This window comes from Malus sylvestris, chromosome 3 (assembly GCF_916048215.2).
Source record: "Malus sylvestris chromosome 3, drMalSylv7.2, whole genome shotgun sequence".
NCBI lineage: Eukaryota > Viridiplantae > Streptophyta > Magnoliopsida > Rosales > Rosaceae > Malus > Malus sylvestris.
In genome coordinates this window covers 21,286,657-21,302,914 of record NC_062262.1, presented here as the reverse complement: position 1 = coordinate 21,302,914, position 16,258 = coordinate 21,286,657, and the positions used below count along the sequence as shown (strand labels likewise).

The 16,258-nt window shown below is 37.2% G+C and overlaps 1 protein-coding gene across 3 annotated transcripts; it reads right to left on the bottom strand.

The window, feature by feature from the left end:
• Positions 1 to 1,217: 1,217 nt before the first annotated feature.
• Positions 1,218 to 14,660, bottom strand: LOC126615166 (rho GTPase-activating protein 7-like). 3 transcript variants are annotated; one of them, XM_050282928.1, is made up of 22 exons: positions 14,115 to 14,660; positions 13,287 to 13,326; positions 12,198 to 12,274; positions 11,347 to 11,417; positions 11,192 to 11,270; positions 10,940 to 11,084; positions 10,731 to 10,850; positions 9,494 to 9,571; positions 9,268 to 9,323; positions 9,111 to 9,180; positions 8,676 to 8,763; positions 7,660 to 7,903; positions 5,878 to 6,099; positions 4,890 to 5,237; positions 4,299 to 4,348; positions 4,041 to 4,101; positions 3,871 to 3,954; positions 2,933 to 3,046; positions 2,671 to 2,840; positions 2,403 to 2,472; positions 1,915 to 2,121; positions 1,218 to 1,742 (listed from the first exon to the last, which is right to left on the bottom strand). In XM_050282928.1, exons 1-22 carry the CDS (start codon positions 14,169 to 14,171, stop codon positions 1,557 to 1,559), a joined length of 2,637 nt encoding a protein of 878 aa, XP_050138885.1. In that variant the 5' UTR covers positions 14,172 to 14,660; the 3' UTR covers positions 1,218 to 1,556. The 3 variants fall into 3 exon arrangements, with proteins under 3 accessions (XP_050138885.1, XP_050138883.1, XP_050138886.1); XM_050282926.1 differs by having other exon boundaries at positions 13,287 to 13,335; positions 14,115 to 14,659; XM_050282929.1 differs by having other exon boundaries at positions 13,287 to 13,323; positions 14,115 to 14,659.
• Positions 14,661 to 16,258: the final 1,598 nt, after the last annotated feature.

The following is a 16,258-nucleotide window of genomic DNA, read 5'->3' as shown; positions in this document are numbered from 1 at the left end:
TTCTCCATTGAAGAACAAAATGACCACCACCACCGTCATCACCACCACTACCATAACTATCACCTTCTACACAACTGCCACCACCGCTGCTGACATCACCCCTATCACCATCGCTACCTCTACATCGTCAACCACCACATTTCACAATTCGCACCATCACCATACCCTCACCCTTGTCACTTCCATCACCACCGCCACTTCTTCACCATTGCTACCTCTACACTACCAATAACCATATTGGCACAACCAACATACGCGTACCATTGTCGTCATCACCACCACCCCTACCACCATTGCTACCTCTACACTATCAACCACCATACCCCACTATTGGCACCACCATCATACTCTCACCATTGTTGTAGTCGCCACCACCCCTACGACCATTGCTACCTCTTCACTATCAAATACCACACTTGGCTATTGGCACCACCGTCATACCCTCACCATTGTTGCTGCCATCACCATTGACATCATCGCTACTACCCCTACCACCATTATTACCTCTACAATGCCAACCACCACACCCCAATATTAGCACCACCATCATACCATCATACTATCACCATTGTCATTGCCATCACCATTGCCGTCGTCGCCACCACCCCTACCACCATTACTAGTTTGCTACCTCTACACTGCCAACCACCACAATCCACTATTGACACCACCATCATACCCTTGCCGTTGTCATTGCCATCACCATCGCCGTCAACGCTTCCACTGCTACCAACGTGTCTATTTTTGTATTTACACACAATTTTAACACTTTTATGTTGAAATTTAACAAATCCTCAATTGCTTTATTTTACCGCTACTTATTCTTGAAACACAATATCTTAACACGGGCTGCTTATTTGACATGGGCCCATGTTGCAAAACGTTATCCAATTCCTCTATGGTTGTTCTTGCAAAGGATGTAACCTTTGTTGTACAATTATAATGAAATTACTACCGTTTAAAAGTCAAGTGTTAAATAAAGTCCCCAAATGAATACAAGGAATGAACAATCACAAGAATTAACCTAGACTTGATTCCCCCTCTTCAATATATATATATATATAAAATAAAAAAAAAGGGCAGTGCTATCACACACCCCACCCCCACTTCAATATAAAAAAAGGACGGTGCTATTACACACCTCAATTTTCAACCATTGGATTGAATAAATTGAAGAATATCAAAAATTGAAGTATGCGGTAAGAAAAAATGTAGGGTGACATCAAAAAGTTTTGCTGAATGCAAAATATTATAATTCAATAGCATCACCCCACCTCACCTATGGACACAACAACAGAAGATTTGTTTACAGTTACAGGGCCCTTGTTACCAACAAAAGGAATCATCAATACACAACAAAATGAACACACTTCTCACCCGAATTCCGTTCACATCCCCTCACTACGAAAAGACAAAAAGAGCAACTTTGAATATGAAACAAGATAATCAAACAAGAGTACCACATGACTATTTATATGCAAACATTGTCAAAGAATATACAACACGGTGTCCAGCATTCTTCTTCCGACTCATTTGATGGGTACCTTCTCCGCCAGTCAATTCCATGGTGGAGATGATGGTCTATAAACTGAGTCTTGCAAAGATGCCGTGCCATAATTTAAATCAAGATTATGAAGCTGTTCCATCAGCTGGGAACGTCTTTCCTTGAAGAAATCAAGGCGAGTTGTTAGTTCTACCAAGGCAGAAGATGCTGTTGATGGATGCCTTGGATAATCCACCGCCTGGAACCATAGTCAACATCAATACGTTACAATTGTTTGAACGAGGTGGGAACCATTCCAGAGTTAATACAAGATAAGATTTCAAAGAAACTAAATAGCAAAATTTTAATTTTTAGAGAGAAGCTCAACCACAAGTTACAAATGAGAGTCGCAGCAAAAAGGAAACACTTGCCTCTGGTGCTCTTGAAGTCGATGGCATGGAAGCAGAATCCACAGCAGAAAGCTCATCAACAGACAAACTTGTTGATGCATCAGTATTTTTTGATTCACTTCTGCTAGCCGGATCCATGAATTGCTTCCTAGAAGGCTGCCTTGTACTGCTGGCAGATGCTAAAATTTGGCCTTTGATAGTCCTCCAATCTGCCCCCAGCAAACTCTCCTGTAGCAAAATAGTCAAGGAGTACTGGATTGTTAAGTATAAAGTTGAAATAAAAATGTGACGAAATCTGGCGTAAACGTGAAAGCATCAGCTATGTTGGAATTGGATGAATATACAACTGAGAGACATAGGTAGTGCAAGGATAAAAATAAATAAATAAATAAAAAAAAGAGGAACATCAAGAAAACAACATCTAACAAATCACTGAAAAATATCCAAAGTATGAATGCTTCCTAATATGGAGTATGAAGTATCGAAGATAGAAAAACATAACACCTCACCTCATTCCTTTGTTTCCTTTCATGATTACAGAAGGCAAGGGTTGCATCAAAATCTTGCTGCAGAAACCTCCTGCAAAATGCAAACAATTTAAAATCAAAAGAAATTATTGACCTGAACCAAACAAATTCCTATTAGTACTAAAGCTCTGTAAATTGCATTGATGAAACCCTCAAACATATAGCAATCTACTTTCCGATGTTTACAAGTCTTGGGTTTACAACAGCATTTTTTATTCTTTTGAGAAAGAGATGGGTTCTGCACACTCACTGTTGGGAATTATTATTTTGGCCATTTTGATAACGGTCGCAAGCATCAGAGAGAGAACCATAATGATGCTGTCGCTGTTGATTAAGTTGATGGTGAAGTTCTGCAACTTTCTGCTTCAACCTGGCCACATCCGCTTCAGCAAGGGCTATCTCCTCAAGCTCAGCCCGTGTCTTCACACCAGAATTTATTATAAGAATCTGGCTTCGATAAATGACATAAAACAGAATTAAAATAAAACAAATCCCTTACAATCTACACAGACCTTAGAATCCATGCCACATGAACTGGCCAACTGTCCAGAAGACATGCTCAAACCGACCTCTAATGCCGCTCTAAGATCTCGCTCAGCTTGTAGCTGCTCTTGCAATCTTGAAACCTATATCATCATTTACAGATAGTTAATCGAAGATCTAATACACAGCCAAAAAGCAAAGAGGGAAATTACTTTTAAGAAGCAAAGTACTACCAATCAATTTCTTTAAATACTATACATGCACACACCTAAGATCTAGCTCCCAGATAGACAATCTAGAACTAATAATATAGCAAGGAGGTTTTATTTTCTTTTGATCAACATTAAGCAGATTTTTCACCAAATAAAAAAACAGTTAGAAGGTTTTAACATCAAGTCTAATTCTGTAACTTGATCAAGTTTATTAAATTACTAATAATTAAGTGTTCTTGTAAATAAAATAAAATAAAAAGTGCTGTACACGAACATTAGCCAGTTGCCTATGCAACTGACAGAACCAGAACTTTTGCCCTGTCTAATTGCATTTGGAAACTGCAGACCAGAGGTGTAATTGTGAGGTATTATTACCACTACAAAAATGCATCAGTTTAGAAAGTCCAAAAAGGGTTATTGTGTTTCATTTGCACTCATGTAAAAGAAAATCGGAAGCCAACCTCCTGGTGTCAAACTGAAGATTAAACCCCAGAACATCACCGAATGCAGGCAAAAATATACAACACGTCTTTTGTTCCATTCCTTCTATTATCTAGTCAGGTCATTCTAATATTATAAACTTGTTCATTCCAAATTGTTGACTCATGCAGATAGATTTTTGTTTTAAGCTTACCTACCAAACGAGCAGATATATAAAATGTAGCATGATAAACTTCTAATGCAGACATTAAGTAGATATAAAATAGACAGGGAGGGAGGAAGAAAATTAGTCCGGCGTATTTTCATGAACATACATCTTGTTCCAGTGCCAAGCGCCGCTCATGTAAAGCTTGCTTCCTTCTCTCCAAACTAGCTTGTAAAATTGCATTTCCTCTAGCCTATAACATGAGTGTCTAATCCGGTTAGTAAAAGTACCAGTTTCTATAATTTGACATTACAATAAGTCAAGCAGAAGTATAGCTACCTCTTTCGCAATCCTCTGCTGCAAGTCGTTTTTCGCAATCTCAAGCCTCTGAATTGAAAGCCTAAAAAACAACAAACCAAATTATTTAACTTACTGAAAGTACTATAGAACTTACAGCGCATATCAGATTTTTGTTAACAGCTACTTAAAAGTTGTAAAGCTTTAAACAAAAGGTAGCATGTCCATATATTTCATGTGCATTAAGCATGTTGCTACAGCAAAGTACAAAATTACAAATGCATATGATGAGTAACTTACTCTTCCTCTCCAGAAGAATCGACTGATTCCATTGACGGTGTCTTTCTTGCCTGTATAACAATTAATGAAGAATATCAGATGCCACTGGATTTTAAAACAAAACTGCAAAAGCCGGCTAAGCTATTATCTCCTGTAAAACAAAGTGTATGCACAAATATAAGGCTATCATGTCACATACTGATTAAAACCCAAAAAAATATCTAGACTGCGAATTCACATTGAAAACAAGAAAAGAAGAGGACATTAAAAGTCCACAAACTAATAAATGATGCACAAGCTCCATGATAATGAAACCATACAGTTTGTAAGAGGTATCAAATAAATCATTCTGTACTCAATGCAAAGAATTAAACCCAATACAAAAAGATACATCTCTCAATTTTGTCTAAAACATCAGGGGATCCACATCTCTCATGCAGAGTTAATTTGACTTTAAAAGAAGGAAGACCTATCAAGTTTGATTATTGAATGTCAGGAATGTCAGCTAAATAAAACCGCTTCTTTACTGAATGAGATTTTAATTCATCTGCTGCTTGGGTAAACCCAAAAATCAACTTAAGATAAAACAGATAACAACAAATGACAACTCACATTGTTTCTTCCCCAAAATGCCGATCGCTTTGCGTTATGATTGGAGCCTGTAACTTTGGCCACTTTCTTCACAGTTCCTGATTCAAGTCCAGACACTGGTAAAGGATGCCCTGGATCCATTGCTGACAGAATCTCTCCCATTGATCTGTAAGAATCTCCGGCAGGTGATGCACTTGGTGTTTCTGTCTCACTAATTAAATTTTCATTTTCTGTAATTGGTTTGCTTCCTCTTTCCACAACTTCAACATTTGGATCTCTGATGGTTTGAGGAACATGTGAACTTGAACTCTCAGCTGACGCATGATTTCCTTTAGGTGATCCAACATCTGAATCATCAACCCCAAATGCCTGTATGACACCAACTTACATGTCAATCAGAAATATTATAAGTCTGGCAGTTGAATATTTCAACAGATAAGAAAATCAAATCAAAAAGGCATAATAAGTAATTTGCATATAAGTTAATAGACTCAGTACGTCCCTTAGATTTCTAAAGACCCAGAGCTATACAAAGACCAAGGTTATGAAAAGAAAAAAATAAACCAAAGAGGTAAAAGTGACGGATCTTTTAGCAGTATCTGGTCGGATGACCAGCATAATGTTTTTTTTTTTTTTTTTTTGCGAGAAGAAATGAAAGAATTTTATATAAAAGAGAGAATTACATGAGTGGAAAACAGTTCCACCTAGAACCACCAGCATAATGTTACAAACATCTTCCCGGTGTTTGTATCAAACTAATGAAATATAATTTTACTACATCATATAACTCACAGAGGACCCCATAGCCATTTCTGGCGTCAATGATGTGAAAGTCAACGCAATCAACAGCATAGGAAGGCATAACCTATTAATGTCGCAGTCACACAAGAGAAAAAGACTCTAATCCCACCATTAACACTTAAAAAAAATCTTAAAACCATACATAAATCAGAGCATAACACAAGCACAGTGGAGTGAGCGGGTGTGAGGGAGAGCAGAGGGAGAGAACCTTATAATCATAGAGGTCACTGCCAGCATAACCACTGCTTTCACTCAACTTTCCACTATGAACTCGATCCGGGTCATCATCTGTTTCCGGATCAACTTCATTCTCTGCATCATGGTAACCGTTGTCTTTCAGATCAAGATTTTCATCATCAGATGAATCTTCACTTCCACTATTCTCAATTCGAGAATCAGCAGAGATCGAACACCTTAGAAGATTTTCATCCTGAAAAAAGAGCCTAACAAGTGAAGACCACTTTGCATAATTGAAAAATCTAACATGAACTTAAGATTTAGAGTCTTTGTAATAGCATGTAATGGAAGACCATAAGAATCAGTGTCAGCAAAAGTAACGTTTTTTTATCTCAATTTGTGTTTAAACAATATATCATTTATGCCGCTCAAAGAAAGATAGCATCCAGGAAAACAAAATGTTCAAACAATTAAAGTAAAATGAAGTAAATTATTTGAGTGTATTACAGAGTGAGTGATATAAAAGGTTCCTACAGAAATAGATATTGACATCTCTCTCAAAAGATAAAATAGCATAGCACCCACTAATCCCAAAAATGAAATCTCCTATCATATACTGTGAAATGCAAGATTTGTAGTTGAAACCCCATAGCCCTATCATTTGATAGAACACATCGTCTGCGCAGGAAGTTATCAGGGTTGGAAAAGTTGACAGAATGTCGGATAAGCATTTATCTCTGACTAGACACATAACATTAGAAAAGAAGGAAGGCAAATTTACGACAACACCTTCCTTCTTCTTCAGCCAATACACCTCAACCAATTCTTCAACGACTAGAACTGCATCCAATTTTTTCTATCATCCACAAAGACACTTAGGAGTTGGATGCCATCTCAAGCAGGCACTCTCACCATGTCATGGACGCAACATATCGGGACCTTACCTATGATATAGTACTAGTACTAACATGTCAATAAGCTGGTAATCCATTACTCACAAAGACTGGATCTTGGCCTAGATCAAGCAAAGATAAGCCACAATGTATTAACCATCTCATTAGGTCCCATCCAAAATATTAGCATGTCCAGTCTGGTATCCCAAAGGAGGTTTAACATCAAATCTTTCGTGCTCCTAGTCACTCTACACCACCCCCACCCCAGCCTAAACCACCACTGAAGAGCTGAAGTTTCTATAGTGCTCCGGGGATTAGTGGGTGCTATGCTATTTTATCTTTTGAGAGATAAATGAATCTAACATCCAACATGAGTATCAACCTAACACCTCACAAACTTCCTACAATCATCATATCAACATATTCAAGATATATCTCTGAGGAACTAAGTCTGGGTTGTTATGACCATGCACCTATGACTGGTACCAGTAGCTTCATTAGTTCAACTAATCTATACTAAGGGATTCATTAGCAGCCGTTAAAATGATACGGTTTAGCCTTACCATTGTTTAATTAGTATTACATTAAAGGTCCTTGCTACTTACTCCCGGTTCTAGGTGGAACTCTTTTCCACTTATGTAAATTCTCTCTTTTTTATAAAATTCTTTCGTTTCTTCTCATAAAAATAAATAAATATTAGTTCAACCAATCTTCACTAAGCTCATGGTACCCCCAATCACGACAAAAGGGGATGTTAAAAGGACAGTAGGGATCCTCACATGTTTCAACGAATATTATAGTTGACTGGAGTAAATGAAGTTGTGCACTTCGAAAGAATGAGAATTATAAATCCAGGATCCACCTTAAGAAATAGCAAGAACACAGAATGTAATAAAGCAACTATCCTTAACCAGTCTTACATCAAAAACGTTTTCATACTCCTCCAAAAGAGTTGTGATGATTGCTTGAGCATTATTTGCAGCATTTGCAGCAGCAATAAGCTGGGCAGAATTATCACCATTAAGATCAAAGTCATCATCCAGCTCACATTCACCAGCTAATAGAGGGCGTAAGAGCAAGGGTGCCATGCATGCAGCAACTGCAGATGGAGTCATCCGATTCTCATCAGAGTGAGAAGATATGACATGCATCATCTTCAAAATTCTGCAAAAAGAAAAAGGAGAAAAGCAAGTTATAGACCAATATGATTGTTTAGCATAATTTTGAACAGAATGCATATCCACGAGAAAGATCAATATGTAGTAGTGGTCCCTACCATATGATATCCTCAAGAGTGGATAAAATTTTGTTTCCTAAAGCAACTTAACATTCAAAACAGGTTCTTGCAAAAATTTTAGTACCTGCATGCTTCTAAGTAATCTCATGCATCAGAGTGAGAGAGCTTTTGATTTTACATTTCACATTATTTATCAACAATCTAATATGAAATTTACACGTCTAACTGACGTTCTATTAATTACATTAACATTTCCTTAAGTTTCTGACAAAATTTCCAACTTCTAAAACAAGCATCCGTTGTATTCATAATATTTAACCATATTTCATGAATATATCCTTGAATCCTCAATACCAATATTTCAACCAATCCTGACATCTTCATCCTTGCTTATATATTGTTTGGTACATCACCTTTCAAACTACCATGCATGCCTTCCTAGCCAACATATGAAAATCTAGTTCCCATAAAACTTGCACATTAAGTACAAGTGCACTACAGAATTAGGCATCTCAAACATTATGACTAGGACTCAGAAGGCAGAAGGAAGAAGACATCACACATCATGTAAGGCAACAGGTTACCTCATGTAAGAGAGCAGAATTAGGCATATCAAACATTATGAGTAGGCCATCGCTGACAAGCCATTTAAGGTTTACCAACGGAAGACATCTCACATCATGTAAGAGAACAGGTTACCTCTGTAATAAACGGCGATTTGGCTCGGGAAATGTCTCCAATATTGAAGAGCGCATTGCACTAACCCGAGCTTCCTTTCGATCAATTTCTGGTCAAAGAGAACACAGAGCAAACAGTAAAAAAACTTTATTCCATTACTAAAATATATGTGATCATTTGTACAAATGATTCAGAAACTTGAGGAAAATATCAGACAACAGAAACATTGATATGGAGACTTGGTACAATATCTGAATTGTGCATAAAAGTATCATTTAATATGTCCAGAAGGATAACTACACATGAGACTAACGGCCAACCTTTTCTATGCAATACGACTTCACATATGTAGTTTAACAGTCTCACAAATTATTCCTGTTACTTAATTCCCCACATAACAAAGAACCCACTAACTGATTTACAAATTCACAAGGCATAACATACAGCTAAACTTACTATAAGCCTCTAGCAATGCTGTGCAGCAAGAAGCTGGTACTGGAGATGAGGGCAGCTCTCTCAGAACATGCTGCAGATCAAACAACTTGACTAAATATTGAAGTAAAGCATAATTCATACCGAATACGAATGACATCAAACAAATTTTGGAAAGTACCTTGACACAATCGCCAACAACATGAGCATCCTCATCCGGATTAAATTCAGTCTTGCCTTCAAACATCACAAACAATTAGGACTAAGCTGGAAATCAATGCATGCTTCCAAGAAAATTGAGGGCATGAGCTAAAAATAAGTGAAAAAATCCAACTGAGACGCAAGAGAATCTCTTATGTTTTCAGAATCCACCAGACGTTTACTTTCAACTTGAATAAAATGGATACCTTGCTCATATTCTTGTACTCTACGTTCTACCTCCTCAACATCCGCAGACTGTCTCAATATTCCTTCAACTTTAGTACCTATGGGACAAATAAATTACAAATTATAAAACTGTTTAGTATAACCCTCAAAAATATATATTTTTTAACATTATTTTTCTTCAGGTATCTCTCCCAGTATAATGACTTAATGAGTCAATTCCCAGACTGGTGCTTCCAGATAGTTTCATAGGCAATTAGGATTAACAGTTTGTACAGATGATATCTCCACACTGGTATGCAAAGGAGTATCTTGCCTTCTGCATAGCCAATATGTGAAATAAGACACAATTCTATGCTTTGCATACTCCGATATGAGTGTAATGAGCTGACAGAGATGAAGGGTGTCAAATGCATCAATTCCCAAAAATCCGCACATGATAAAAACACCAACATATATGTCCACCTCAATGTTGCATGGGGCGTGGGTCAATTCAGTAAGTAAAACGGGAAAGGGTACAAGGTACGGTAGTTTATGGGAATGGGGTACACTAGGGGGTATACTCGGTACAGTTTTATGGGTTCGTTTTAAAGTTTTATCTGGATTCTTTTCCTTATGGTAAATAGTTTGCATATTTTTCACTCATGTAAACCAATATTATACTAATTATAAACATTATACATTACTTTGCCAAGCTGAAGCCACTTTTGGTAGTTAAGATTTAATACATTATTTTCTCTAAGCTTTTTTCATATTATTTCTTGGCATTGGTAAAAGTAATAAAGAACAAAAAAAAGAGGAGAGGAGAGGATTCCACAATACTGTTCCTCTGTCTTCTTCAAGATTTCAGAATTCCTACAACTTCAAAATGCTAAATAATCTTTTGCCTAAAGGAGATGAAAAATTAAAACTGAAGAAGGAGAAAGGATCGCCCATTTCAGCAAAGATTGCAAACCCACCGCATTTTGGATTGTGCAAACCGGATCACGGTTCGAACATAAAACCTGTGATCCGATCTCAAAATTTGTATTTAGTTGACTTTTTGGAAAATCTGACATTGGATACAGATAGATGCACGAGACAAACATGATGGGTAAACAAAGGTTATTCCGTAAGTTTGTCTGGAATAAGTAAGGGTTCTAGGGTAACATTAAAACCTTCAGAAATTACTATGTTGTATATAGTGATATTACATACACATAATAAGGAATTTTCCCTTCAGTTTGAGATCTTGTTAATATTAAATGGATCACAACTTACCAAACTTTTCCAGGAACCGAAGAGCTTTCTCCAGGAAGGAAGGACCTCCATCAATATCTTCTAGCGCAAGCAGAATAGGTCTTCCAACAACCAAAGATTTAACAGGCCTTTTATCTCTCCCTGAAAGCCCAAAATTATATATAACTATGCCAGCTCAAGATAGATGAAATCATGAGACATTGAATGTGTAATGATGAAAAAATACAAACATTGATGGAAGGACCCTTCAAGTGTATCATTCGTGTCATTACGGAAAATCCCATTGTGTCCCATTACAAGGGCAGCACTTGGAGCTTGTGCAAGGGCATGTTCAAGGGCTGTCTTCCACTCATACAAGTCTTCCGACGTCTCAGCCTGTGATTTTGAAAACTCATATAATTATTATATCATATCAGCAGAAACCATGTAAGTATACTACATATTCGAATAATTCTCGAAAAAAAATATCACAAAAATGCCACCTTAAGAGTGAAGGCCCGCCCATCACGTCCATCAGGAAATAAAACTGTCAGAAGCTTTTTATCTTCTCTAACAACAACACTGCATGAAACCAGTTGCATGTATTAGTCAGACTGCAGATAATAATAAAACAAACGGTCATTGTTGCCATGCATACCTCCCAGAATTGTTCAAGTCAATGCCTCCCAAAGTCAAATTGACTTCACCGCCTCTTTGTGGAAGTGCGCTCTGTACAAAGATGTAAAACAACATTCATTCCTAAAAAAAATTAAAAAAAAAACACAACATTCACTTTGCAGTTGTTGACTGTCGGGCATGTCTGTGCGTACGAGTGAGTGAGTGAGTGAGCGAGCGAGTGAGAGAGAGAGAGAGACACACACACACGCACGCACGCACAAAAATCAATAAGGTCCTACCTCAGTTTAGCAGGTTATTATGGAAAATCCAGCACATAACCAACCAGCAAACACTTGAAATACAGACTACATTGAAATTGTACTCCAATCGGTTATTCAACGAGAATGTGACATTTTAATAAGGAATGGTGGAAATGGGATACCATGCATTTTAGTGGGTTTCCTCAATAACCTATAGAGAACACAAGAACACTAAAGGAAGAGAACATATGCAATTCCACAACAATAATTTCACATATCACCGAGATCACAGATGAAGGTCTGAACAGGGATTCATCCCATTTTATGAGGCAATAGAAGAAGTTTCAATATCTCTTCACATGGTAGAATAGTAATATCTTTCAAACATACTAAGGCGTGAACCTTTTATTCCAACAAATAGACCATCAAAACTGAATGTACCAAGTCCACCATTTATAGAACCAATACAACTCACACATCAATTCGGTGACCAACCAATTTTTCCATTAACTACATTGAATCATGCAGACTAATGTGGAAAATTATGGAAAAGGAAAAGGAAAGCAAAAGGAAGCCTGAACATATTGGTATAACCAAAAAAGAGGTAAATAGATGACTGATTAATACTAACAGGATCATTTTTAAAGAAAACCAAAGAAGTCCGTGTGAGGATAAACCACCGCTTCTTCCAGGACTTCCAGCCTATTCCTGCAAAGTCAATAAATAAAAACTGAATATATAAATAATGAGAGAAGAAGAGGTGATTCAACAAACTATGAAATGCGTAATAGAAAAAAAAAGTTTAAAAGTTCAAATACCCGTTGACAAAATCAAACACGAAAACTAAGTTACTCTTAACATATAAATTGATGAGAGGAAAGAAGCATAATCTTCAGTTGTCCCCAAGACCTCTAACATATAGGATGCAACATAAACTGGTTTGGAAGGTTTTCATTATAAAAATTAAATAAACACTCATTGGAAGAACTCCTCGTCCTATATTTTAAATACTTATAATATATTAAAAGTTGTTCATAATTACTAATTAGACCAAGCAAAAGCAGTTATTTCTCTTGAAACAGTAAAGTCAACAAACAGATTTTAGAAAAATATTCTAATGCCTGTCATGTGGTTTATTTGAATTACATAAGACAGTGCACGGATATCGGCTAAGGTCAAAGCAACTTATCAATCCATAAATCAGATAAATGAATGTGATATCAATATCCGTGAATCTAAAATGTTTTGTTTGCTAAATATGTGCCTTGGGTGTTTCTTTTAGGAGTGTTATTTTCCGAGTGGTAGATTTAAATCCATTTCTCTCCTTTCATTTCTGTTGTATTATTGTTATCTCCCTCATTAATCTTCTATTAAGTCTAAATAGAGGATGACTCAATCTTATGAGACTTCCAAGGAACTTAGTTCCTCGTACTACACTCCATAGACCTAACAGATAAACATTAGGTCAATGATCAAAGCAATTAATGTATTCAACGAATTGATATGCTGATTATAAAGATTTTTTTTCCAAGTACAGATACCATTATAAAGGTAAATTATCTAATTTCATAGTCACAGTGTTTTTTTCCTTCCAAGACTAATGTAATCACGTCAAAGTCAAATGAGTCCTATAACAAATACATAAACATGCTGGAAATGCAGCCAAAGTTGCTTAAGGGGAGCGGGGTAAGGAACATGAGAACAAGAGATGTTTACCAACCTTTAGAAGAAATGAAAAGTGGACCACTCTTGAAGACCTGCTGGATCATCTGATGTGTTAGAAGAAATGAAAATATTACCCACCCGCAGAGCACAATGTAAAACTAATTTGCAAATTAAGCACAAGGGATGAAAAGGAACACTTGAAACGCGATCAGGTTACATTGATAACCAACAGACTGCAATTCTGAGAATTAAGAACTCATTTGAAAAATCAAGGATTGATAAAAACATTTGACTTCTCTTTAAAATAGCAAAGTTTCCGTCAATTCCCTCAAACTTGGGCATGTTTGGGTTCGTTCGGGTAAAAGGAAACGCATTGCAGTTTCATCCTAAACTTGCCTATCTTGTTTTGCATCGGTCTTGTCTTAATGAAGTTCGTGTTCCATATCATAAATCAAAACATTCCAAATCCGTATCAACATTACTTGAAAATAAAACAGCAGATTAAACTCGGCCTAAGCACAAGTTCAATAATTTCGACAAGTGCATTGCCACACCAACAAGTGTTCCCATTGCTTTGAGTCTATTTTTCCTTCTGTTTTCCATTCTACACTATACTCCAGCAATCAGAACAGAAAATGGATACAAAATCAATCTAATACAATCGAATTTTCACAACATCTGCGACGGACATTCCACCATGATGTAAGGAAATCCAAAATATTAAAAATAAAAAAAAAACCGCATATCACCAACATCAGCTTTGGTGGCTTCCCACAAAAGCCAGCTAAAGGAATTCAAACAAATATTCAAAAAATAAAATAAAATAAATGAAAAAAAACCAATCGAGTTCTAGTAATTTTCCAGAATACGGAAGAAAAAGTACCGTGTTAGAGGCAGCCGGCCGTAGGGGGCGCTCAAAAGCAGCTAAAGAAGCGGACATTTTGTGCGATTAACATCGAAATCGCGGAGAGCGGCAGCAGCCAGCATTTCAATCGTCCGAGCCGCCCATTGAGCGAACTCGGCCGAGACGGCGTAGATCGGCGAGCAAGCTGAGCTGAGCTGAGATATCCACGATCTGAAACCAAAAGCCCTTTCTCTCTCTCTCTCTAGAGCATTGGCAACTTTGCACAGAGAGAGAGCGAGAGGCTTTTTCTAGGGTTTAAGATTTAGAGGGAGAGCGAGAGAGATGGTTGGAGTTCGGAAGGAGGAGCAACGACCAGAGTTGCTGCGCTGCCTGAGTGCCTGGCTAAGATGTAAAACAAGGAGGAGGAGGACGACAGGGGAAGCAACCAAAAAGATGACTTAAGTATCTCTATTTTTGTTATACTTGCAAGTCCTAGGAGCAGGAATCGCTTTGCTCCTTTTTTTTGGTTGTTAATACTTCAATAATAATCAATACAGATGACGTTTTACCGGCGCAAAACAATAATGTCTATGCATAGCGCAAGTTTAATCTTACCGATTTTCTTTTTGTTTAATGTAAACAACTTAATTCGTTAATGCTGTTTATTTATAAAATTGAAAATGATAGTAAATGGATTAGGTAGAGAGGAGCAGTGGGTGTGGTAGTATTTTAATGGGGGTACTAATTAGTAATGAGAGGGGGGGGTTTGCTTTTCACCTACTTGCTTGAAACTGAAGGTGAAGGAGGAGGAGGGAGAGGGTGCGGTCGTGTGCAGTCGACGATAAGTCAGTGGAGGATAAATCTGACCAATGGGAGGGAGGGAAGGAATAGGAGGGGAAACAAAACATACCAAGTTGGCAGTTGGAAGCCCCCTTCTCCTCTCTCACGATTTTTTTTTTTATCTTTCTCTTTCTAAAAATATCAATAACCGCTTAAATAAAAGGAACAAGAAGGAAAAATGAGAGACTTCTCCCTGCCCACCCAACCCCCCCCTCTCTCTCTCTCAGAGTCGCGTTACTTTCCCTTGGTCACGGGCCCTGAAGGAGACTTGGACGGTTGGACTCTCTACACACTCTCCCCACCAACAGTCGCGCTTTGGACATACAAATACAAATTATGCCATGTGTTTTGCTTTTCTTTTTTTTCAATATTCCATGTGTATTAAAGTTTCTTTTTAAAGTAATAGCAACTTCGCCCTTTTTACTATGGCAATTGCTATTCAGTCTTAAAAGTAATTGTCATTTAACAATTCTACCTGTTTTGTTATTGTCATAGCTATTACTATTTACAAAATTTTTTTTTTTTTTTAATAATGGTAAGTGTGTTGATTTTTGGTGTGGGACTGAAGAAAATTGTTGGATTTTTTAAAATATTTATAAGTCAAAAAATATTGAGCCATTAAATATCCAAACCATTGGTGATTGAACGTCTTAATTGAGTCACATGGAGATAGTTTGGTACCCCAAATTAAGCCATATTTTGTCAGGTCAAGTAATTTTCCCCGACTAAAATTCCAGTTGGTCATGCAAAGCTAGTCAATACTTAGGGTTTTGCCAAAGGTTTTGCGCGACAAAATAATTTCAAAGGACAAGAGCATATTTGTCGAGCAAATATTTGGGTCACCAATGAGACCCATAGAGTCATGGTGAGAACGATTCATGGACATATGCTGATTCCTGAACAGAAAGTGGCAGACCATCGATGGCTTAAGAAGAATCGACTGAGACGACGCCGTCGAGGCCATGCTACATTACGCCAATGCTGGCCTCTCCACCTTCGACATGGCCGACCACTATGAGTCAAATAAAGTCAAACCACCAATTTACACTAATGATGTGCATGTTCTTGCGCAGAAATTATTCATTAATTGACTTGGAAATATAGTAGTAATTCATCTACAAGTACTCTTAGATAATACGTGACTTTGTTGTATTCTAGTTTTAAATATGTGAAAATGTGCCACAAGAGAGGGGCTTATGGGGTGGTTTGGGAGTGAGGTTCTTAAATAAAAAGCACTCCTGAAGAAAAGCTGTGAGGGTTTTAGGTGTTTGGTAAACTGAAAAAAAAAGCTAATTTTGGAAGCTGCTGTGAGAATAAGCTGAAATCAAAGGAAAAAGCTGAAG